At 46.9% G+C, this 23,440-nt stretch overlaps 1 protein-coding gene across 1 annotated transcript; it reads right to left on the bottom strand.

Moving 5' to 3' along the window:
- Nucleotides 1–535: 535 nt before the first annotated feature.
- LOC149328921 (venom protease-like) lies at nucleotides 536–23,206 on the bottom strand. Its single transcript, XM_089559141.1, has 9 exons — nucleotides 23,056–23,206; nucleotides 11,346–11,531; nucleotides 11,143–11,205; nucleotides 10,346–10,419; nucleotides 7,575–7,672; nucleotides 5,944–6,085; nucleotides 2,636–2,750; nucleotides 1,546–1,685; nucleotides 536–736 (listed from the first exon to the last, which is right to left on the bottom strand). The coding sequence occupies exons 1-9, from the start codon at nucleotides 23,204–23,206 to the stop codon at nucleotides 536–538; spliced, it is 1,170 nt and encodes a 389-aa protein (XP_089415267.1).
- Nucleotides 23,207–23,440: the final 234 nt, after the last annotated feature.

Here is a 23,440-nt window from a genome sequence, read left to right as displayed (position 1 = left end):
AGCAGCGGTGTCGGCAGCCGTGTCGGCAGATGTGTCCGCGTTTTGACGGGTGTCCACCGAGATCTGTGAGGCAGTTACTGCGTAATTTCCTTTCCTCAAATACAATTATCAGTTTCTTCACTACCGCCCCACTTTCTCTTTCTTCTTTCACTCCCACTTCCTCCCTTCCTGTACGGTGCGGTTGCGGTGTCAACCGAGATGACAGAGAATTCCTGCGCCATTTCCTTTCCTCAAAAAGCGTTGGGTTCAAAGGGCAACGCATCGCGCCGAACGGGGGGTGGCGTTCCGTGGACTCCCTGGCAGCGCTACAACATGCTGTCGCGTTACACTCCTAAAGACGAAGATTAAGCGTCATTAATTAGCAGTCAATTAGTACTTAGTTAGTAATTTGTCATTAATTCGTCATAAATTATATGTGACGTAATCCAGTGGTGACGTCACCAGTGACACATAGGCAAAGTGGTGCGGAAAACGCTTTCGCCTCTACGCACTTTAGACAGTCAAAGCGCCCCTGAATTTTTTTATTAGGAGTTCGTCACTTCAGCTCTCCCGTTGGGTACAAGACGAGCCAGGTGCCGTAGAGTACGTTTTCCAGTATCCAGGGCACGAAGGCGTCCAACCGCGTGTATACACCCGGAACGTCCTTGTCAGCGCAGCCGGTTCCGTACGAGACAATGCCCACTTGCAGGAAGCGCTTGTTGTCCGCTCGTGCTATGGCCGGTCCTCCTGAGTCTCCCTGCAAACCGTGGTCGTCACTGAGCAGCCATTTTTGGAAAGCATCGGATGACAGCGCAAGGGGAGGAATGTTGGGTGTGGCATCCGCCCCAAGCACCACTGAAAAATTGGTCCAGTATTGGAAATGGATGGCTTTATTCTGGTCGTTTATAGGACTTGCTTGTTCCAATATATTTTCAATATTGGGCAGATTAGCTGTGCAGCTTGGGGCGGTATGTGCACGAAAAGGCCTATTTCTTTGGCCTGGTTCCAGCAATTTTATGAAGAGGTACTTTCTAATTTAGAAATTGCGACTTCAGGAATTTCCTATAGGTTTCTTGTTGCTTCTCAGGTAAGGGAGGGGGAGGTCAACAATCATAAGGTCAGGAACTAAAAGCAGCGTTCTGGATCAAAGTAGGCTGAGTAACTTCCTATTTAGCATGGAGGTCAAGAATAACAACACGCTTGTGGCTTTTAGCACTATTGTACGCATCGACCTGCGCGGACGTGCTACTTGAAATTTTCTCAGGCGGGGCGGGAAAATGTGGTAGCAAGCTTTATTCTGTGTTGGCTTGAGCAGATGTCCTCTGAAAATGTTGGCTGCAAAACTTTATAGTAAAACAAATAATGATATGGAGTGGCAAAACTTCAACGCCTATTTATGGGTGAGGCTGTTAGTAGATGAATGGTACCAAGGATGCCAATTGTATTAAGGACGCACACGCATAGGCACATGCACGTACGCATACAAACACACACACACGCACGCACGCACGCACGCACGCACACGTAAACGCGCTCTCATTTTGTACTCTTAATTCGACCTCCTACCTCGCAGGCGTCTGTAGTATCTCCGTACGCGCAGAACTGCAGCGTCTTGTTGAAGCCGTGGGCGCCGAACCTCTCCATGCACACACTGTCGGGCATGACGCGCAGGCTCGTAAAGTACAGCAGCCGCTGGGATGGACCCACTGGGAAAGAAGTGCTTGTTTAGCGCTTGTCTTCTAAACTGTTTAGGACAGTATGCCGGTTGCTTGCAATGCCACAGCGTGATGTTATAAAATTGTTAATAATGCAAGCAGGATGGAAATGAGCTGGCACTAAAATGATAATCAAGCGCGGTTTTTCCTGCTTGTTTTGTAGATGTTTTATGCTTAAAAATTTCTATGCTGTTCACTCTCTGTGACTAAACTGGCATCATAAATGCTTTCCGCACACCAATGCCGAAAAAGAGAAATACATTTTGCAGTTTCTGGCCAACGTACTATTTCTATGAAGAACATGGAACCATCAAGAACTAAAACCTAAAAACATGTGAAGTAAACATGAAAGTAGAACTTCTCATGAAAACTAAATTAAATTTTAGCGCATCATAGGCTTTCTTGCCTCTATTTATCCAGCTTAGAACTTTTTCTTTCTCAAACTTGACCTACGTCCAAAGCTGAGTGGCGTTTTTTGAGCCACGATTGAAATATCATACTCTGACCTATGCCGGCTGAACCCAAGAAGTTTCATTGCTGCTAAAACCTTAACAGCTCTTTTTATCGCTCAGTGTGAGAGTCCTGAGTAACCCTTCGAGCCGCATTCAAAGCTGGCATATAATGTACACCGCTTGAAATTTTTATATGCATACACCTTTCTGTGTGCGATCTTTATGCTTTCTGTGGTTATATTGCGCTATGGTTTGACGTTCTGTCTGATTTCAGTGCATAAGGTAGCGAGCTGTTGTTGAGCCTCCTTAGCACCACTGTTTCCTATCCATCTACCTCCTCTTTTTCCTTGTGTCCAAAGTTTACCCATTTCATACTGCGTGCAAGTTCCTGCATATATCCCCCAATAACTCTGTCATTTAATCCCGAGAAACTGATAAATGACAAGAACGGGAGTTGTTAAAAAAAAGTATGCGACCAAGGGTCCTCACAGTGTTTGAGGCGACCCCATCCGGCCACACGAACATGTTTTTGGAGGATGTCGACAGTGTCTAGGGAGATGCAGATCGGTCGGGTATTTTTGGTGAATACGAAATCCCGTTCGACCTGGAAGGAAGATCATCGGCAGCCTAGAATGCACATGTCGTGAATAATATTAGTAGCATTAATTTATTCTGCCACGCATGTCTTTCAGGACATTTCGGATACGGGCTTCGCCGACCTCCACCATTGTACCCCAGAAAAAAGAGCTAAACTAGAACGCTCTTATTCTATGTGTGCAGCCAAATGTTTATGCAGTCACTCATCTGTGCATGTACGGCTAACTTACAGCAGTTCATGATCAGGAATTCGGGAGAAGCAGTTCTAGTTCCTTTCGCTGCCATCGCGTAGCGCATGGTGTTGAACATTTAAAAATAGCGCGTTGAGATCTTATGTGACGTCATAAAGAAAGAGAATGACCGAATGACTGCAGAACAGAATGTGATAGGCTTAGTGGCGATTGCTGACGGCAGTCTCCAATTCCTGGGGATGGCTAGACGGGAGAAAAGGACGCGCTTGCAAAACATGAGAGTAAGCGTTTATAGTTAGAATGGTGAGGCATATATAATCACCTGACTGGGCAGCTTAGTACCAAGACGTATTTGATTTTAGTTTACTGGAATGCATTCATTTCGCAATTTTGGTAAGTGTATCGCATATTTGGGCGTACAGCCCGCTTAGTATATGCGTTCAAAAGGTAAAAATTTTGGTGTTCGTGAATTATTCCTGCGTGCTACCGATATGTCGTTTTCCGTTCTTGTACGACTCTGACTACCACGAAATGTCGAACAAGGTTGTGTGAACCAGGTTGGGACAATTCAGTAAGAGAAATTACTTTTCCTGGCGAAATTTAAACAATGAGCACTAAACACCATGGGTGGATTCAGTACAACAAAAATGCAAAATGTTACTGCTATGTCAATCACCAACCACTGTAGTTTGCTAGCATTCGTTATTGCCTTTTATATTACAAAAGAAGTACCGAAACTAACATTTTTCGCCTCAGCATCTCCAAGAGACGTCATTCCATGTCATGTCTCGCTCAGACAGGTTTGCACGCAACGAAGCCTGGCATCTTTCATAGACAATTTATTTATTTATTATCAATACCTCAAATGCCCCAGGAATGACGTATTACATGAGGGATTTCTGTGCCAGACAGCTCTGAATACAAGACAGTGACGCTTGATGCGATGATTGTTAATACCACCATGTCGTAGCGATTTTAACTGCTAATAGCAGCGTAAAAGATCGTTTCATTACTCGGTACTGCCATTGCTTTTTATTTCCATTGTCACGCTGTGTGGACAAAGGAGAAAGACTGCCACTTCCGCCTTAGTAAGTTGATTTGTATAGAACCTGTAATGTGGTAATTGATGCGCAGAGAGAGAAATTATCCAAGCGAAAAACAAAAGTCCCACTTCCTGTTTGCTATGGTGCTGATATTTTTCACCTTGTAGAAATAGCGTAACCTTGGTCTTTCCCAGACGGCTCGGTTAACATCTCCTGGCTCAAAACGCATCTGTTCAGTTTATAATGTAATTTCTTGGGGTCAACGTTTTTGCGTCCCAGGGACGCAAATGAGGGCATGTTGTCTTCTTCTAGCCCTTCAACTTCCTCCTTCAAATGTATGACAGTGTTGGAGAAAAGACCCGGACTGCCGCAGTGTCTTGCTCAAAAATGAAAATAAACAAAAACAGAAAAAATTATAAAGAGAAGTAAAAAAAAACAGCTTCGGGTGCTGGCAGTTCCTATCGTAGCGTTCTTAATGCGGTAGCTTAGAAGCATAATAGGCGAAAAAAATTGCGATTTCTTTCCTAAAAATTCGCTGTGGCTTAGCTTGGTTAATAAGCCCGGTAATTGCGAAAGCAATATCCGTACCTACGCCATGGTTCAGCTGGTAGTGTAGCTGGTGGTGGTGCTTGTGGTTAGACTTGTGGTGATGCATCGGTTATACAATCCAAAGCAATCCACTCCAATCCAATCCAATCCAATGTAATCTAATCTAATGTAATCTAATATAACCTAATCTGATCTAATCCAATCCAGTCCAGTCCAGTCCAATTCAATCCAATCCAATCTATTCTAATCCAGTCTAATCCAATCTAATGCCATCAAGGTCAAATGAAGGTCAATGGTGGTCACCGCCGCGGCACGGCAAAGGCGTGAAAGTGCAAGTAGTATTGCTTTCGCAATAAAATTTGCCCATTGGCTGGAGGGAAGTGGGACCACGAGTCTGGAAGTGACTACTGTACGTTTCGCTGTATATTCATTGCGTCTCTAGACACCTTCTGGGAAACACCGATACCAGCTAGAAGACCGAAGAGGAGTCTTGTGTGCAGACGAACGTGTAGGGGTGCTCAAATAAAACCATGAAACAATGGCACAAAACTCGATGCAAAGGTGTCAACAGCTTCTAACGCAATCGCATTGCCAACACGTAGTGTAATTAGGTGCCTCTGGAAATTTTCTTGTCCCTTACTGTCGACCACAAGACTCACGGGACAAGACGAAGTGACTTCGAAGGGCCCGGTTTGCCAGAAAATTTTATTTCTTAATTTAATTCACCCCATGCTTCCTAACTTGCCAGTTCCATCCTATAAGGTCGTTCAGTAACATTCTGCAGCTGCGAAAAAAAAAACGAAATTGCTATGCTTTTTTTCCACAGCAGCAACGCGACCTCCTTTTGATTTAATGGGAGCGATGAAACTTACCGTCTGCCGCCGCGGTGGCTCAGTGGCTATGGTGCTCGGCTGCTGGCCCGAAAGACGCGGGTTCGATCCCGGCCGCGGCGGCTGAATTTCTTTGGAGGAGAAATTCGAGGCCCGTGTACTGTGCGATGTCAGTGCACGTTAAAGAACCCCAGGTGGTCGAAATTTCCGGAGCCCTCTACTACGGCGTCTCTCATAGCCTTAGTCGCTTTGAGACGTTAAAGCCCATAAACCAACCAACCAAACTTACCGTCTGATATTTCACACTATAGCTGTAAATGACCTGTGCTAAATACTCAAATTCTGGGGGGAAAAATGAGATTTGGTCCCCGGTTACTTCGTGAAAATTATCTCGCATAAATTTTATGACAGTACATCTGGCGACAATTGTGTAATAGCATTGATAGCGTAAGTAATCATACCTATACAGAAGTATGTCTAGTTATTTGTGTTGCCATTCATTGCGTGCCAGATAGAAGAATGTAGCCTAGAACCGGTGGGACTCCCCTCCACATATCAGAACCCCTCCCCAAATGAGAACTCCTTACCCTAAGAATAGCCACATCATTGACAAACGTCTTTTCGTTGAAGTCTGGGTGCACCTTCATGCGGTCCACCCGCCAATAGGCACCATCTAGTTTGTCCGTGCTGTTGTAGAAGGCCACAATCCTAGTAGGGTAGGTGTCGTTCCTGGAGAGAGAATTACAGTGCTCACTAGGAGTGCAATTGACCTATCAGGGTGGCCACACCTAGGCTACGTATTTAGGCTTAAACTTAACAAAACAAGGTATTGAATCACACGAGACTGAATGCAGTTTGTGTCGATCATGCTGGGAGCTGCGCTGGCGAGCTACCGCTTGTAGTAACGATGAGAAGCAGGTATCGGCAACCAAACATAGGGGCCACAAACAGCGAAGCATATGTAATTGGCTAATCTATTTGGAACAGAAATAGATAATAGATGTTGCAGCTATTAAATGGCTGCAGACACAAACTTTTTGAAATCCCGTTTTTGTTTGCCTTGAAAGAGGCCTCTAAACACCAGTGCGCAGCGTTAATAATTCATTACAAAGAGTTTGTACCGGCAGCTTTGGCCGCGGTTGGCGCCAGCGTTGAAGTGCACCTTGACGTCACGGTCGACCGTCCAAACTGCGGCCGTATTCTACTAGCTGTCCATTTTCCAAGGTCCATTTTGCCATTTCCATTTCGCTATTTCGCCGCGGTCCATTTGTTGCTCTATCATTGGTCACTGAGATATGCCCACGGCTTTAAAGCATCTGTGGGAAGCGACGCGGCCATTGTGTGGTTGGGAACCAGACCTCACCAGTGGCTGCATATCACAGCAGATGGCAACCGGTGATGACCTCCGGTTGCCAACCACGCAACCGGCTGCTTTCGTCCGTTTGCAGCGCTCCTAAAGCTTTCTATACTTCCTCTTTAGTTACTCATGGGATCTGCACTTGCTAGGCCTACTTAATTCCTGACTACATTGGCTACTGTATAGATGTGTTTAGAACTCTTAAGGTACTTTAACGATCTTATCCTTGTTTGATGACATTCCCCATCTTGTCTCGTAGAGCTTACATCTGATTTTTGCATATATGCTTGGTTTTCTTTTGACCACCTTTGGCTACTACCGTTGTTTAGATTAGGCTCGAATATCGATATCGTACTTCTTTGTGGCGGAGACCTTGTGCTTGCTGATTACCTTGTTATTATGAGATTGGCCTTTTGAATTCATGTGCGGGTTTGAAAGAAAAATCTGCTGCGAAAAGATTATTTTATCTTCCCTAGGGGGCGGAGACGGTGCTGAATTCTCACTACTCTTTGCACGGATCACCTGATCACACCTGATCTATACCGAAACGCTAATCCTAACAATTATTCTGGAATCAGAGAGGGGTCTGGAGACGTGTCTTTCACTTTACCCGCCAAGTAATCAGGCTTGTAGTTTTGATGACTGCCTGTTTAACTATTCGTACGTGTCTTACATAAATGACCGGCTTGAATGAGAACGCCGGTTTCATGATGAAGCAACTGACCTCTTTGTATTGGGAATTGGGGAAATGTAAAAAGCAGTATCTCTCTCTATTTGAGTACAATGAAGGTAGCGTAGAAATGAAATTGCGCCTAAAACCTCCGTACAAATTTGTAAAGCAGCAAGAAAGACCTTACTTACTGCTTAATGCAGTGGGCAGCCGTTAAGATATTTTTCTCCGTCAAAATAGTTCCAGAGCAAGTCGTGTATTCTCCATGAATCTTTATCGCCAGAAACACCTGAAATTTAAAATGAGATTTAAAACGCACATACTTTTACCATGACAGGTAAAATTCTTGGGATGATCGAAATAGATACGTTAATCGTTAAAAAAAATCGGGCTGTATTTCTGTTGGTATAAAATTATTTGTTTCATTTGTGCTTATTGCGTAGTAATGTTAGAACACAAATTGTTGCATTGAATGCATTCCCTCCTCATGTAGTTCCCTTGAAATCTGTATAGAACACATGTTGTTCTTGAAACGGACCTCGAGTGTTACCATACAAATTGATTTGCTTGTGTTCTTAGCGGTGCCTTGTATTGTGTTGCGTTGTTGGCGATCGAATAGTATTCCAGTTAGAGTTCAGAATAAATGAAAGAGCAGTGAGTCGGCGCTGCTGGCTGCCAAGGGCTGTAATATTACGCTATGATAGCACATTACTAGCAGCGCCTTGGTCTCGGGAATATTTTAATGCGAAAGCATTATATCACTCATCAGCAACGAAATCCGGCGTTGTCGTCGTTCACAGCAAAAGTGGTCAGGAAAAATCCCAGATGATGTCACCGTGGTATCAAAGAAAAATAAAATTTCTCCTAGAGGCCGGCCGAATTGAAGCCAGGACTTTCAGACTGAGAGGCGAGCACGGAACTCGTAGGCTCCAAACCAGCAGTGCTTATTGGCGATGAAAGGTGCACCTAGTATATTTGCTAAATTACGGCTGCATGCTAATACGAAGGTCTGTCATTAGAAATGAGTAAAATACAACAAAAATACATCACAGTGAAAATGATAAAGAAAGAAAAATAAAAACAATGCTTTCGCATCAAAGCAAGTAAGTATTCTGAAATGCGCTCGGCAATTTTGTTGCAGCCTGTTTCGCGTGAATTCACAAGATTCTGTATTTCGGTTGGTTGGTTTATAGAGTTTAACGTCCCAAAGTGATTTCTGCTGGCATAGAAAGTGTTACAGCTAAGTCGCCAATAATATTTAAAAGTAGTTTTATTTTAGGCATAAAAAGTAATAGTTTTTGGTACACTGCTATAACAGTGGCGGTGGACGTCGGAAATGAAGAGAACCAAGGGAGCAACAAGAATGGCTCAATTTTAACGGTTAACTTGCAGGTATCTGTGATGTGCACACTTGACTGTCAAGGGGTTTTTTGGAACGCGGCGTGTCGGCAGTGGTGCGTAGGACAGCGGAGCGCCGTACGTGCCAGCCCCGCGTTGCGCGTGTGCTCGTGCGAGCGGTGTGCGCGAGGCAGGCACAAGGAGCGTAGAGCTACGTGTCAGCAAACAGAGGTGTTGAGGAAGACACCGTAGCACAAGTCTGGTTGTTCAAGCTTGGAAGTGGCCGCTGTCGGACGTTGGGTTCGAGCTGCCAGTGACTTCCCTTGAATCATCAACGCAAGACCATTAGGCCTCATTCAAGCGTGGAGGTGGCAGCCGTCAGACTTCGGGTCTGTGCTGCCAAGGCTTCTTTGGATAGGCTGCACAAGCCTACGGTGTTTGCGGAACGCCGTCGACAGGACCTTACAGTTTTCCTGCTGCAGCTGCTCATTTCTTGGAGGCGGCTGACAGGAGTTCGTCAGCGTCTCCCGTATCCAGCTCCGTTCCTCATCTCCTGGCTCTCTACCACCGCCTCCCTGAACGCAACGCCAGCGACGCATCGCAACTCGCCAACCCGCGTCGGTGCTACCTGCAAGGCATTCCCGCACCACCTGGGACCCTGTGTAGCCGGTGAACTCTCTCCTTTTTATCTGTTGTGTTTTACGCGTGCCTAGTGTGTGTTTTCCTTAGTGTTTTCGTTCCTTTCCTTGGCTCCTTTTCTTTAAAATATAAACTCGGCTTCGTTTTGTTTTGTTTGATTTCTTTGTTCCTTTCTTCGAACCTGCACACGAAAGCGTTCCCCTTCAGCAGTCGGGAACGCGTCCACCCGATTCGCGACAGTATCACGGTTAGCCGCAGGGTGTCATAACGTTTTGAGCTCGCTCGCTGTGAGAGCCATGCCAGTTGCCAGAATTTCGCAAACGCAATTATTCACGGCGCTGTGGCGCAGCTTTTGCAGTCCATGGCGATGCGACGAACCAAAACCGTTCGACTGCTGAGTGCACGTTGCAGCATCCACCAGGATGCTTAAATCCACGGCACAATTGTCACATGACTTCCACCCCATCAGGGCCAGGCAGCTAAAGCAGAGAGTTGAGCAGCACTGACGGAAGAAAAAAAAGGTCACGTGACACGACGCCGCTGAACGTTGTGTCTTGGTGGTTGCGTGCGTTCCGCGGCTATATGGTTCCGGTGTGTCGCATCAGGACGCTCAGTATTTGTATCGCCACGGCACCAGCAATGGAAACGTGCTTTGAGTTATTAAACTTATATGCTACTACCATCATTGCTGCTACCATTATTATACTACCATCAACACATTTCCACTTATAAGAAGGTATCTTCGGTAAGAGTTAAAAGATGCACTAATAAAGCTCAGTTACCGGTGTTCAGTTCAGCTTGATTATTCAATGTTTTCACCTCAACCTTAGCCTTCACCGAAATTATTTGCAAGTTCTTGTGGTGCTCAGAAAGCCTAGTTTAAACTTTAGTTGTGTATTAACTTGAAAGGGCACGAATAAAAGAGAACAATTAAAACGGGTAATGTAACTGAGCATAGTATAAGTAAAGACTGAAATCAGCTTACCATCCAAGGAAGTTGGTTTCGCTGAGCCAGAAGCCCGTTGACAATTCTCGGAGTTGGTCCGGCTAAGCCGCACTCTGTTTTGAAGCGCGTGTTAGTAAAACTACTTACAGTACATGGCTAACACAAAGTGCTAGCTCTCACATGCTTTACACCAGTCAATCAAAAAAAAAAAAGAAACGCCAAGTGCATTAGACGTTATAGATAAGAACAGGCTGGCGCAATATTTTAAATGAGCAAATTACAACCACCCCTCATATACGAAATAAGGGAGCACCTCCACAGGGTCAATGAGAAAGCTGAAAACGTCGCTTTACCTGCCTATCTACTAGTATGTGCTATCGTTTCGAAGTTAGCCCTCAAAGATGCTTTCTTTTTGCACACAGACACCTCTCCAAGAACTTTCAAGGACTATTTGCTTGGAATTTTGATGGAGTATTACTACTACGTATCCACCAGTGATTCAAGGCACTGTGAGAATGAAGATACCTGTGGAACTACTCATGAACTTGTGAAATCAATGAAAGGCAGTAGGAAGTTGAGTCCAAACGAAAACGGCAACCATGGCCTGTATTCTCTCGTTTTTTTTTAAATTCTAATTTGTTGTCTTGGCTTTTCATTTGACATAACTGCTGGCATTGGGGAAGAGTTTGTTGGCCTAGGAAAAAAATTTTTGCCTTAATCATGACAAAAAGGAGAAATATGTTGGACATAAAACAAAAAAGTACTCATAAAAAAACATAGCCCTGGGTTTCTGGTGTATGTTATATTTCTTAGAAATACTGTTGATGCAAACTTACCTTTGGAATTTATGGAGAGTTGTCCATTCGTTAACTGAAAGCCGATGCGTTCACGTGTTACTCCTTTAAGAAACAAGCGTACACAAATTTTCATAGGCATGACTTCTCCTTCAATTTTAGGTACAATATTTACGGCGCCAACACTGTACATGAGAATTTCTGAAGAAACTGAAATTTCATGCGTATTCTATGAAGAAGTGTACCTGTGTGGGATGAAGTAGCACCAATAATGAATAGATGATTTGCCAAGACAGAGTGATGTCCGGTTGGATTAACAGGAAACTGGGGGCATCCATTCTTCTTGTGCAAAGCATTTAGCTCTGTTGACTGCTTATTAGCGCCCAATACTAAACGAGTGCCTATTTTGAAAAACACGGAAATTTTACTGTCTATACAGCGCTGTTTCGGACAAATAAAATCTCCATCATCATTCTTCTTTGTTCAAAATTAAGAAAAACGAAGTTATACAAAAGAACAGCTGGCGCCTTTTGGAGGTTCTGTCTGGGGAACCAATCTGACTAATACACGTCGTATAAGAGCTGAGGTGTAGAATTTTTTGAAAGCACGTCTGCATCGTGCCCAGATCACGAGTTTTAAGGTCGTCACGTATGCATAGACCGAAGAACGCAACAGATGGCTGATCCCGTTTCTCTTTTTTTAGTAAGACTTAAAATATTGCAAGTTAGGTGTAAATAATGACAGCCGCCACAGGCTACAACTTAAACCAGATTTCATCTTTCTATTTTTTCCTGTTCTCCATTACTCCTAAATATTGGATGGCTGACTAAAGTACTATTTTTTCTTTTCGGAATAAAATAGGCCTTCATTAACTCTCGCGTTGGCCAATTTGTGTGGGGAAATAAAATTATAGTGTGGGTGATTAATGCTCTGCATACTGTATTGATCTCGCTTTCCAATCCTGACAGCGCTCCTTCAAATGGGAATAGATTTATTCGGAGAGTGACACGAGGTGTTCCCTAAGCCGAAAATTGATACACCGGCCGGTCTGCCTCTATACAAACATTTATACATAATAAAAGAAGATAATACACCACTGAACAAGCGCATTCCACACATCTTGTTCTATGCGGTACAAGATAGTCAAAATGGCTGTGTATTTTTTTAACGTTCTGCTGTCGCGGTGCATCAGGGGTTATGGCGCTCGGCTGCTGACCCGAAAGATGCGGATTCGATCCCCGCAATGGCGGTTGCATTTCGATGGAGGCCGAATGTTAAAGGTCCGTGCACTGTGCGATGTCAGTGCACGTTAAAGATCCCCAGGTGATCAAAACAATTCAGAGCCCTTTACTACGGCGTCACTCATAGCATGAGTTGGTTTAGGACGTCCAAGCCCATGATGTCTTTAACTCACATTCTCGCGGCGGCTCCTTATTATTCAGCAGAACCCGCAACTTGTGTGGGGCAGAAAACACCATGTTCACGTCAAAACGTGCTGCCAGTTCTTTCAGCTCGTGGGCTGTTGGGTGCACGTACGGAAAACTGCGTTTTCAAAACCTTTCCTATCACCTTCTGCTTTTCAGAACCCTTCCCGTTCCTCCTGCAATAACTTTTCGCAAGTTGCTGAAATCACAAACTTTGTAAAGCCTGCAGCTTCTAGTCTGCGCACCTGCAACAGCACACCATCTACTATGCAGTGACGGCACCAATTTATCAGGCGTGAAGGAATGCTCGTCACGGCAATTCTATTGTTCAACAGTTTTGAGTGCGCCGAGAAAACGTTAACACTGGTTGCTAGGTCCTCAGTGAGTACATCCAGCAGATGTGATGATCCATAGAAAATAGGGTTAAACTCAAAATCTGGAAAGCGCTCTTCGAAGGCATCGCAAAAGTTCCCTTACCAGATTCCCGAAAAACCTTTAAGATATCATTGATTCCTATATTAAAACTTTCCCCGTGAGCCAAAACTATGAAATCATCAACATATCTTGCGATATGTATTGCAAGTCCTCGATTCTCCATATTGATTGCCCTGTCTTCCTGTGGAAGAAAAATTTTGCTGGGGTTGGTGCCGCCTTCTGACCTATACATATGCCGCTTTTTGTACATCGACGTCTCTTGTTCAGCCTACGTATGTTGATTCCAAATAAAAAGACATCTAAAAAAAGACATAGGAACACTACACTGAACTACAAACCTTGCTTCGTCCTTCCCTTCAGCTATGCAATTGCGTGCATTAATCTCTGGGGTAGACAATATAAGAGCTCCTGCCAATCAGTGCTGAAACCGGAACACCTCCCTTGATTTTTTTGTTTGCCTCAAGAACTTCACCAGAATATCTTCATTATTCCCCACAAAAGGATCTTCATTGGTCAAAGTTGAAATGTGCCGCTGCGGGTATCCTGAGACCGTATAGTGTCAGGTGCCGGCTTCTGAGATGATAGCCCTAAAGGGGACATCGACTTTGTGTCTTTGCCAAAAAGAACAAATATAATTCCGTTCCTTGTGTCTTCGGAACCTAAGTGGCTAACGACTCGAGATTGTATTCATTTAACAGTGATACTGCGCCTTTCACATCCTGATGATCTGCACTGACAGGTCTAAATCCCTTCCTGATGGCTGCCGAAGCCTTTTTATTGAACATCAACTTGGGAATCACTACAAAGTGCCTTTCCTTATCTGATAATACCACTCGAAAATCGTTACTGCCAAAATACTTGACCCGGGCACGGAAGTCCTTACTCCGTTTCGGTCCTTCCAGTGATGTCCCTAAGGCGTTGACGCTCTCCTCTCGGCCTAAGCTTATCGTTGACTTTTATGCGAAGCATACTACTTTAGCTACCACTTGAGCCCTTCACCGTGGTTATGCGCCTCCAAATCACGTGACACGATGATGCCACACCACGTGACACGGTGACGTCACGAAAGTGGAGAAACGGGGGCCCACCTCGCGCCGTCGCTGTGGTTATGCGCCTCCAAATCACGTGATACATGACGTCACACCACGTGACACGATGACGTCACGACAGTGGAGAAACGGGGGCCCACCTCGCGCCGTCGCTGTGGTTGTGCGCCTCCAAATTACGCGACACGATGATGCTTCGCATTCTCCAGGCTTAACCAAGTTAAGCCTCAGCCGTTTTTTTGGAGATGCTCCTTGACAAGCTCATTCTTTCGACTGGTGAAAGAACAGGCTCCTGGGGGTGCTTGTTGGTTGGTCGGTGCTTCTTCCAGTCTCATACGCTGCTGCTGCAGCAGATCAGCGTCGCCCAGACGCTGTACTCTTCCAGCTTACTTCTCAGTCCTCTCCATCCTTGGAGTGTGTGGAAGTACGGCAGCCCACTAAAACTCTGTAGTCTATTGCGAGGTTGTAAACCACTCCTTGCAGACTCCGACCCGAAAGACGCGGGTTCGATCCCGGCCACGGCGGTTGAATTTCTTTGTAGGAGAAAATCTAGAGGCCCGTGTACTGTGCGATGTCAGTGCACGTTAAAGAACTCCAGGTGGTAGAAATTTCCGGAGCCCTCCACTACGGCGTCCCTCATAGCCTTAGTCGCTTTGGGACGTTAAACCCCATAAACCAAACCAAAACAAACCAAACCGATTTCCGGTTGATTTCCATATCTTTCGCACGCCACCCACGAGCAGTACTTTAAGTGTCGGGTTTGTCGCCGAAGATCCGAAAGCAGGATGTGGCAAATTCGTCTGGAATGCCCTGTTGACCGCTGTAAGGGTCCGCACATGTTTTGAAGAATCGTGGGACAGAGAAGATCCGTGTTTTCTTTTAAGATTTACTCTAAGCATGCGCAAAGAAGTTGTTGGGTCTTGCTTATTGTTGCTATGACATTATGGTTTTCTTTAAAAAAATGTAGTTGCGAGTCAACGCTCGTCTGTGTTGTTTCTTTCTGTCTGTCTTTCGTCCGGCTGCGCTATTCCACGCAATATGCTATATTTTATTTCTGACGTTTTCATGCTTATAAAAAACCTGCTTCGGACAACACAGTGTTTTTGGTTATTACAGCGCAGTGCTCTATCGATTAAGACCAATCTTAGTTTGTTTCGATTGTTCGTTTCATTTTTAAAGGCTCGACTAGCGTTTTTCAGAACAACTTGCTTGCTCTTCAGCGGGAACTACTGATTCCGTTAAGCATTAGGAATATCGGGTGCCTGGGCCTACATAAACTCTTGCTAAACAGAGTTCTGTCCATGTAATCATCGCAGAATTGTACATATATCGTGAACAAAAAATTTATTTGATATAAACAGATTTATCTCACTAAAAATACAAAGCCTGCAAAAGCACTATACAACTCAAGGATTCCATTGTCGAAGTTGGTGTAGTCGTTGATGGTGTTATTTTGCTTGTGCCATGTTTTGTAAGTAACAAAAACTGCCTATTTAGAGCTTTTCAGATGAGATTTATTATTCGTTGACTGAAGAAAGGTGCATTGGTGTGGTTATGAAGCGCACTCAGTAAAGTGCACTTTTAATGCCGTGGATAACAAGAATCTGAGGAATACCATTACTTAGTGTCGAAGCCCTAGCAAATGTAATAAGCGTACTCGTACATGAGTAGCGTGGGACAGCCGATTGTCTACGTGCACGATGAATGTCTCATTACAGGGCGACGTAGGAAATGACAGTCATTCTGTGCGTGACTACATCGTGAGCTGAATCTTCGTCGCTGTCCTCCGTGGTCGGTTCCACGATCACTTTCGGCGACGAATACCGACCGGCGAATAAAGAAACGACGTAAATCAGCATTGCGAAGAGGCAAATAAGAACAACCGCTCTGAACAAGAGCAGGCGCTGTGAGAGGCTGAGGAGTGGACGGCGCCTGTCTGCCCCTACCATGCTCCTGTTGTGTCGCACGGTGACCTGCGGAAATGTAAGTTATTAGTGATTTAGTTTAATTCCGTTGGTCCTTTATGGACCGTTCTAGGGTTAAAGGGCAGTCACATGGAGTATAGTAGATTACCAGCAGCAGTACCGCAATCAAGAAGATCATTTAACCAAGGAATTATATGACGCTTTCACGAAACCGAAAAAGCAAGAAAGCAGTACAGTCGAAATAGACAGTGGTGTACGATTATTTGGAGCCCACGCCAGATGGAATTCGCCAGTTATGACCTAATAACGGATATTTTATGATTAATCGAAATGCATATTCAAAGTGAACAGAATTATCTGTTATTTTATTCGTCTGCAATGCGAGGATTTATGACAGTGACTACGCATACAACAGTGAACACGCATCTTAAACCAGGTCATTGCAGTTATTAGTAGGTCTTGAAATTTATTTCCAGGACTTTTTTCTGTTTATTATGTGAGAGGAAGTTCTACCTTTTTGTTGTTCATAGTCTCACTAGAAAATAGAAACAATAAGGAGTTCCACTTTTTTATTGACTTGGGTTAAACGATTACTGAAAACTATCTCACTAAACCCGCTCACATCATGAATGCGCGCTGTCGTTTTCAGATGACAGATTGAAGCTCATAACTTACGTTGTCGATATAAAAACTCATTTTTTTTTCGCCGAAAGAAGGTATGGGTGAGAAATTAGACTAAATAGACCTCAAAATGTGGGTGCAATACAAACTAACCGCACTGCCAGTTTCATATAGAGTATACAGGGTGTCCACGCTAACTTTAGCCAGGGGTTAAAAAAGAATATTTGAGGCAGGCCAGAGAAACCACTTAGATACATCTACTAACCGACTTGCGCTTCATAGGCAATTTTTTTTTGTTTTGAAATTAATTAATTAGCAATTAAGATAATTTTTATAAACACAAATATTGACTTTAGACAGCAAATGTGAATAGCAAAGTTGGAGAGCATCTTCAGAAACCACCATTCCATTTATTTGCGATAAAGAGAACCTGACGTGTATCTTTTTTTCTCAGCTCCAAAGAAAGCCCGCGGAGTACAAAAAAAAATCACGTGACTAGAGCATTCGTGCGCCACGATTGTGCTGCTCTCAACCGTGGCTTGAGTGAACGAAATCAGCCGCTGGCAAGGCGCGACGACCCTATTTCGCCGGCAGGCTGATATGTCTACGGGGGTTGCGACGCCCGCACGAGCCGGTCTGCAAAGCGTGACGGTGCACGAGCCGGTCTGCAAAGCGTGACGGTGCAAGTTGCAGATAACGCGCCGGGCGTTGTGAGCTATGAAATGGCCAAAGGTGACAAACACAAATTCGACGAGTTTTATTCGCCCCTCAGAGGCAAAATAACATAGGCAGGTATTTTACTTATCTTCTTTTGCCTCTCAGTGGCCAATAAAACTCGTCGAATTTGTGTTTGCCACCTTTGGCCATTTCACAGCTCACAATGCCCGGCGCGTTATCTGCAACTTGCACCGTCACGCTTTGGAGACCGGCTCGTGCGGGCGTCGCAACCACCGTTGACATATCGGCCTGCCGGCGCAATGGGGTCGTCGCGCCTTGCCAGCGGCTGATTTCGTTCACTCAAGCCACGGTTGAGAGCAGCACAATCGTGGCGCGCGAATGCGCTAGTCACGTGATTTTTTTTTTGTATTTCGCGAGCTTTCTTTGGAGCTGGGAAAAAAGATACACGTGAGGTTTTCTTTATTGCAAATAAATTGAATGGGGGTTTCTGAAGGTGCTCTCCAACTTTGCTATTCACATTTGCTGTCTAAAGTCAATATTTACGCGTTTAGAAAAATTATCTTAATTGCTAATTAATTAAATGCAAAAGAAAAAATGCCTATGATGCGCAAGCCGGTTGGTAGGTGAATGTAAGTGGTTTCCCTGGCCTACCTCAAATACTCTATTTTTTAACCCTTGGCTAAAGTTAGCGTGGACGCCCTGTATATTGTCACGTAGTGGTGACTGCAGTACGGCCAACAGGAAAACGGCGAGTACGTCTTCGAAACAAAACTCTATTCGGGCTGACTTGCGCCCGCAAAGAACTGAATCACTCGGCGGCGGCGTAGCAAGAAGCGTGCTCGGCGGTCGTCGAACAGAATGCCCGCCGCTGTCGGCCGTGCTCTTTATAAAGCTGATAGCGAAAATTCGAGATAAAGCTTAAGAAGTTACTAGAACCTTCTGGCACAAAGTAGAATCGGCTCCGTCTGGATGCGATGAATCGAGATAATTCTAGGCGCGTCTTGCGTCACAAACGAAGCGATAAAACGGCTTGTCGGTAGCCTTGAAGCATGAACAAAAAAGCACTACAAACGAACGCTACAAAGATTCGCAGCATTACTCCCCTCTCAAAGAAGCATCGACTCTATGCTTTAGAACATAATGCGGCTATAAACAATGAAAAACGGATTGTGCAAAAATAAACACCAAATATGGAAACACGGCGTCCATTAGCGTGCATGATAGGGCTTTAGGCGTACGACATGGACTACTTCTGGTCGTACGCGGCGTCGCTGGGATGCAATCATTTGGTCAGGAACGACTTCATAGTTCAATTCACCTAGCAGACGAAGAACCTTGTACGGGCCGAAATAGCGGCGCAAAAGCTTTTCACTGAATCCTCGGCGGCGAATGGGCGTCCAAACCCAGACTCGGTCTCCTGGCTTGTATTCCGCGTTGCGTCTTCGTAGGTTGTAGCGTGTGACGTCGGTCCGCTGCTGGTCTTTGATCCTTAATCGGGCAAGTCTTCGGGCTTCTTCTGCGCGTTGTAGGTAGGCGGCGACGTCGACGTTATCTTCCTCGGTAACGTTCGGCAGCATGGCGTCCAGCGTGGTCGTAGCCTCTCTTCCATGGACGAGCCTAAAAAGCGTCATCTGGGTGGTCTCCTTCACTGCGGTGTTGTAGGCGAAAACTACGTAAGGCAAGATGACGTCCCAGGTCTTGTGTTCGGCTTCGACATACATGGCGAGCATATCGCCGATGCTCTTGTTGAGGCGCTCGGTCAGTCCGTTGGTCTGCGGGTGGCATGCAGTTGTTCTCCGGTGGCTGGTTTGGCTGTAATGGAGGATGGCCTGCGTCAGTTCCGCCGTGAATGCTGTTCCTCTGTCAGTGATGAGCACATCGGGGGCGACGTGTCGCAGAAGAATGTTCTCCACGAAAAATTTGGCGACTTCTGCTGCTGTTCCGTTCGGTAGGGCTTTTGCCTCGGCGTAGCGGGTCAGGTAGTCGGTCGCTATAAAGATCCACTTATTTCCAGATGTTGATTTCGGAAAAGGGCCAAGCAAGTCCATGCCGATCTGCTGAAAGGGTCTTGAGGAGGGTTCAATAGGGTTCAGAAATCCTGCTGGTCGTGTTGGAGGGGTCTTTCGTCGCTGACAATCTCGGCAGGTTCTCACATAATGTGCGACATCGGCAGACAGTCGGGGCCAGTAATACGTGCCTTGAATGCGGCGGAGGGTGGGAGAAAACCCGAGATGTCCAGCTGTCGTCTCGTCGTGTGAGGCCTGAAGAACTTCTCCGCGCAGCCTTACAGGTACAACAAGGAGGTAGGCTGTCTTGTTCGCTGCAAATTTTTTCTTCACGAGGACATCGTTCTGTAAACAGAACGAAGACAATCCTCGCTTGAAAGAGGCGGGGGGTGAAGAAACCTTGCCTTCCAAGTATTCGATGAGGCATTTTATGTCGGGGTCCGAGCGTTGCTGTTGTGCAAAAGAGCTGGAGCTGATGGGTCCCAGGAAGGCGTCCTCATCGTCGTCCGGCAGCGGTGCATCTACAGGGGCTCGTGACAGGCAGTCGGCGTCAGAGTACTTGCGTCCGGACTTGTAAACGACGGTTACATCAAACTCCTGGAGCCGTAGGCTCCATCGAGCGAGGCGGCCGGAGGGGTCCTTCAAACTGGCGAGCCAGCACAGTGCGTGGTGATCGCTGACCACCTTGAACGGTCGTCCGTACAGGTAGGGGCGGAATTTCGACGTAGCCCAGATGATGGTAAGGCACTCCTTCTCAGTTGTCGAATAATTAGCTTCAGCTTTGGACAGGGAACGGCTAGCGTACGCGATGACCTTCTCCACTCCGTCAATTTTCTGAACGAGGATAGCGCCTAGGCCCACGCTACTTGCGTCGGTATGAATTTCAGTCTCATGTTTTCGTCGGAGCGCGCGAGGATCGATGGGGACTGTAAACGACGCTGAAGTTCCTTGAAGGCTTCCAATTGCGGCGCTTCCCATTTAAACGGCATGTCTGCCTTTGTCAGGTGGGTCAGTGGCTCGGCGATGCGTGAAAGGTTCTTCACAAATCGTCGGTAGTACGCGCACAGTCCGAGGAATCTGCGCACAGCTTTCTTATCGGCCGGTGGTGGAAACATTGCGATAGCAGCTGTTTTCTGCGGGTCTTGCCGTACTCCCTCCTTGCTAACGATGTGGCCTAGAAACAGCAGCTCTTCATAGGCAAAGTGGCACTTCTCTGCTTTCAAAGTTAGGCCGGACGATTTGATTGCGTCTAGTACTGTTCGAAGCCTTTTTAGCTGTTCCTCAAAGTTCGAGGCGAAGACAACGACGTCATCTAATATACCAGACAAATCTGCCACTTCAGGCCTGCCAGCACTGCATCCATTACTCGCTGAATTGTGGCTGGTGCGGAACAGCGACCAAATGGCATCACCTTGAACTATAAGAGGACATCTGGAGTGATGAATGATGTCTTCTCGCGATCTCTTTCATCGACCTCAATTTGCCAGTAGCCGCTATTGAGGCCCATCGATGAGAAATACCTGGCGCTGCAGAGCGGGTCCAGTGTGTCGTCGATGCGAGGTAGGGGGTAGACGTCCTTATTTGTGATGTTGTTGAATCGCCGGTAATCAATGCAGAATCGAAGTGCACCGTCTTTCTTCCTCACTAGAACAACAGGTGCCGCCTAGGGGCTCTTTGAATACTGAATAACGTCGTCGCGCAGCATTTCTTCCACTTGATCCCGGATGGCTTGTCGTTCTCGCGGAGACACTCGGTAGGGGCTTTGGCGCAGAGGTCGGGCGAGCTGGTCGGTTATAATGCGATGTTTGGCAATTAGCGTTTGTCGGACTTTCGGCGATGACGAGAAGCACTCGCTGTAGCTTCGAAGGAGATTGCGGATCTGGTCTTGTCTGTTCCGGGGCAGGGCTGGGTTTATGTCGAAAGTGGGCGAATTCTCTTGGTAAGGCGAATCTTCTAAGGATGGGTCGGAGAGTGCGAAGAAGTCTCGTACGTCGGAGATTTCGTCGAGGAATGCAATCGTCGTTCCTCTGTTAACGTGCCGGTATTCTTTGCTGAAGTTAGTCAGCAGTACTTCCGCCTGTCCTTTGCGGAAATGTGCGATGCCTCTTGCGATGCCGATTCCTCGGTCGAGAAGCAACTGCATGTTCCCCTCGATAATGGCTTCAGTGTTATTCGCTTCCGTGGCGCCTACGGTGACGATGACGCTTGAGCGGGGTGGGACACTCACTTGTTCCTCCAGGACACTAAGTGCAACATGATGTTCCGGAGTTCTCATCGACGGAATGGCCTCGTCCGTGGAAAGTGTGAGTATCTTGGATCGCAGGTCGATGATCGCTTGATGCTCATTAAGGAAATCCATGCCCAAGATCACTTCGCGGGAACATTGCCCTAGCACTACGAAGGTGGCGGGATAGGTATATCCCTTGAGAGTCACTCGCGCTGTGCATCGTCCTGATTTCGTAATGAGGTGGCCCCCTGCGGTGCGAATTTGTGGGCCGTCCCTAGCGGTCGTTACTTTTCTCAGCTGCGCAGCGAATGCACCGCTCATCACCGAATAATCGGCTCCTGTGTCGACTAGAGCGGTGACTTTCCGGCCATCGATAACCACTTCCAAGTCGGATGTCCTGGTTCTGGAGTTGAACGTCGTCCTCGGCGTCGGGTCTCGGCTCCGTCGGGTATGTGAATCGTGGGTGGGGCGTGTGGTCGAAGCTTTGCTTGATGGCGGCGTCGTTTTGAAGGTGGTTCGCGTCGTGGTCGAGGTTGTCTTTGTATGCGGCGTCGGCGTAGTGGGTGCGGCGTCTTCATACAGCGTGGTCGCTTGAGGATCTTCGTCGTTTCCTCGGCAAGCAACCTGACCTCCACAGGTTGCTTTGTTCAGTTTCCCCTACGGGGGCTAGGGGACCTTCCTCGGACAGCCGCGGCGTAGCTGCGGCCCGGTGATGCAAAACGTGCGGTGGACGGTGACGGGGAGCGGGAAAACCGGCTTGACGACACGTACTGCCCTCTGTGCAGGTAGTCGTCGATTTCCCGTGGTCGCTGGCCAGGGAATGGTCGTGGGGCGTCGATGGCGAAACCTCGCAGGCCGATGCGTCTGTACGGGCAGTGGCGAAGTATATGACCGGCTTCGCCGCAATGAAAGCAGAGTGGGCGGTTGTTTGAAGTCCTCCAGGCGTCGCACTTCCTGGGGCTTGGGCGTCGTTCGTAGGCTGGGCGGGCGGGGGCAGGGGGACGGCGTTCGGGAACAGCTGGTTCACGTCGAAGAGGCGGACTTCGGCTCTCGCCTTGGGGCTGTGGACTGCGTAGTGCAGCTGCGTAGGTTAAGGCTGGAGCTTCAGCAGGAGGCGGAGATGACGGGGTGCCCAGCGCATGCTGCACTTCTTCACGTACGATTTCCTCAAGGGTGCGACTTGAGGCTGGTTGGAAGATGGTAGCAGGCGACGCAGCTCCTCCCGTACAATTTCGCGGATAACATTCCGCAGGTTACCTCCGAATGCTGTGCCACCCGAGAGGGCAGTCGAGGTCACTTGGGGCTGTCGAGGAAAATGACGGGCTCGTGCTTCCAAGGTTCTCTCAATGGCGGCTGCTTCAGTGGTGAATTCTGCGACCGTCGTCGGTGGGTTGCGGGTCAGACCGCCGAAAAGTGCCTCTTTAACACCACGAATCAAAAGCTGCACCTTCTCCTCCGTCATGTCAGGATCGACACGTTGAAAAAGGCGCTTCATGTCTTCTACATACGCGGTCACAGTCTCATTCGGGTGTTGGATGCGTGATTCTAGAAGCAGCTGAGCGCTTTCTTTGCGTACGGCGCTAGTAAACGTACCCAGGAGCTGCTTCTTGAAGGTCGCCCAAGTCGTGAGAGCAGATTCGCGGTTTTCAAACCACGTTCTGGCAGGGCCGTCAAATGAAAAGTAAACGTTTCGGAACTTAGAGCTGTCGTCCCAGGTGTTCAGTGCTGCCACACGGTCGTACATGTCAGCCAGTCTTCTACATCTTCGTGTGGTTCTCCACGAAACGTCGGTGGCTCCCGGGGCTGGCCAAGCACGACAGGCGTTGGCTGTGCACCAGGTTCCATCGTGAGGGGCGTAGCTGGATAGCACATCAGCACCTCCACCAGATGTCACGTCGTGGTGACTGCAGTACGGCCTACAGGAAAACGGCGAGTACGTCTTCGAAACGAAACTCTATTCGGGCTGGCTTGAGCCCGC

Source organism: Amblyomma mixtum, chromosome 9 (assembly GCF_055824585.1).
Source record: "Amblyomma mixtum isolate Tamu chromosome 9, ASM5582458v1, whole genome shotgun sequence".
Lineage (NCBI taxonomy): Eukaryota > Metazoa > Arthropoda > Arachnida > Ixodida > Ixodidae > Amblyomma > Amblyomma mixtum.
This window is presented reverse-complemented; position numbering and strand designations above follow the sequence as displayed.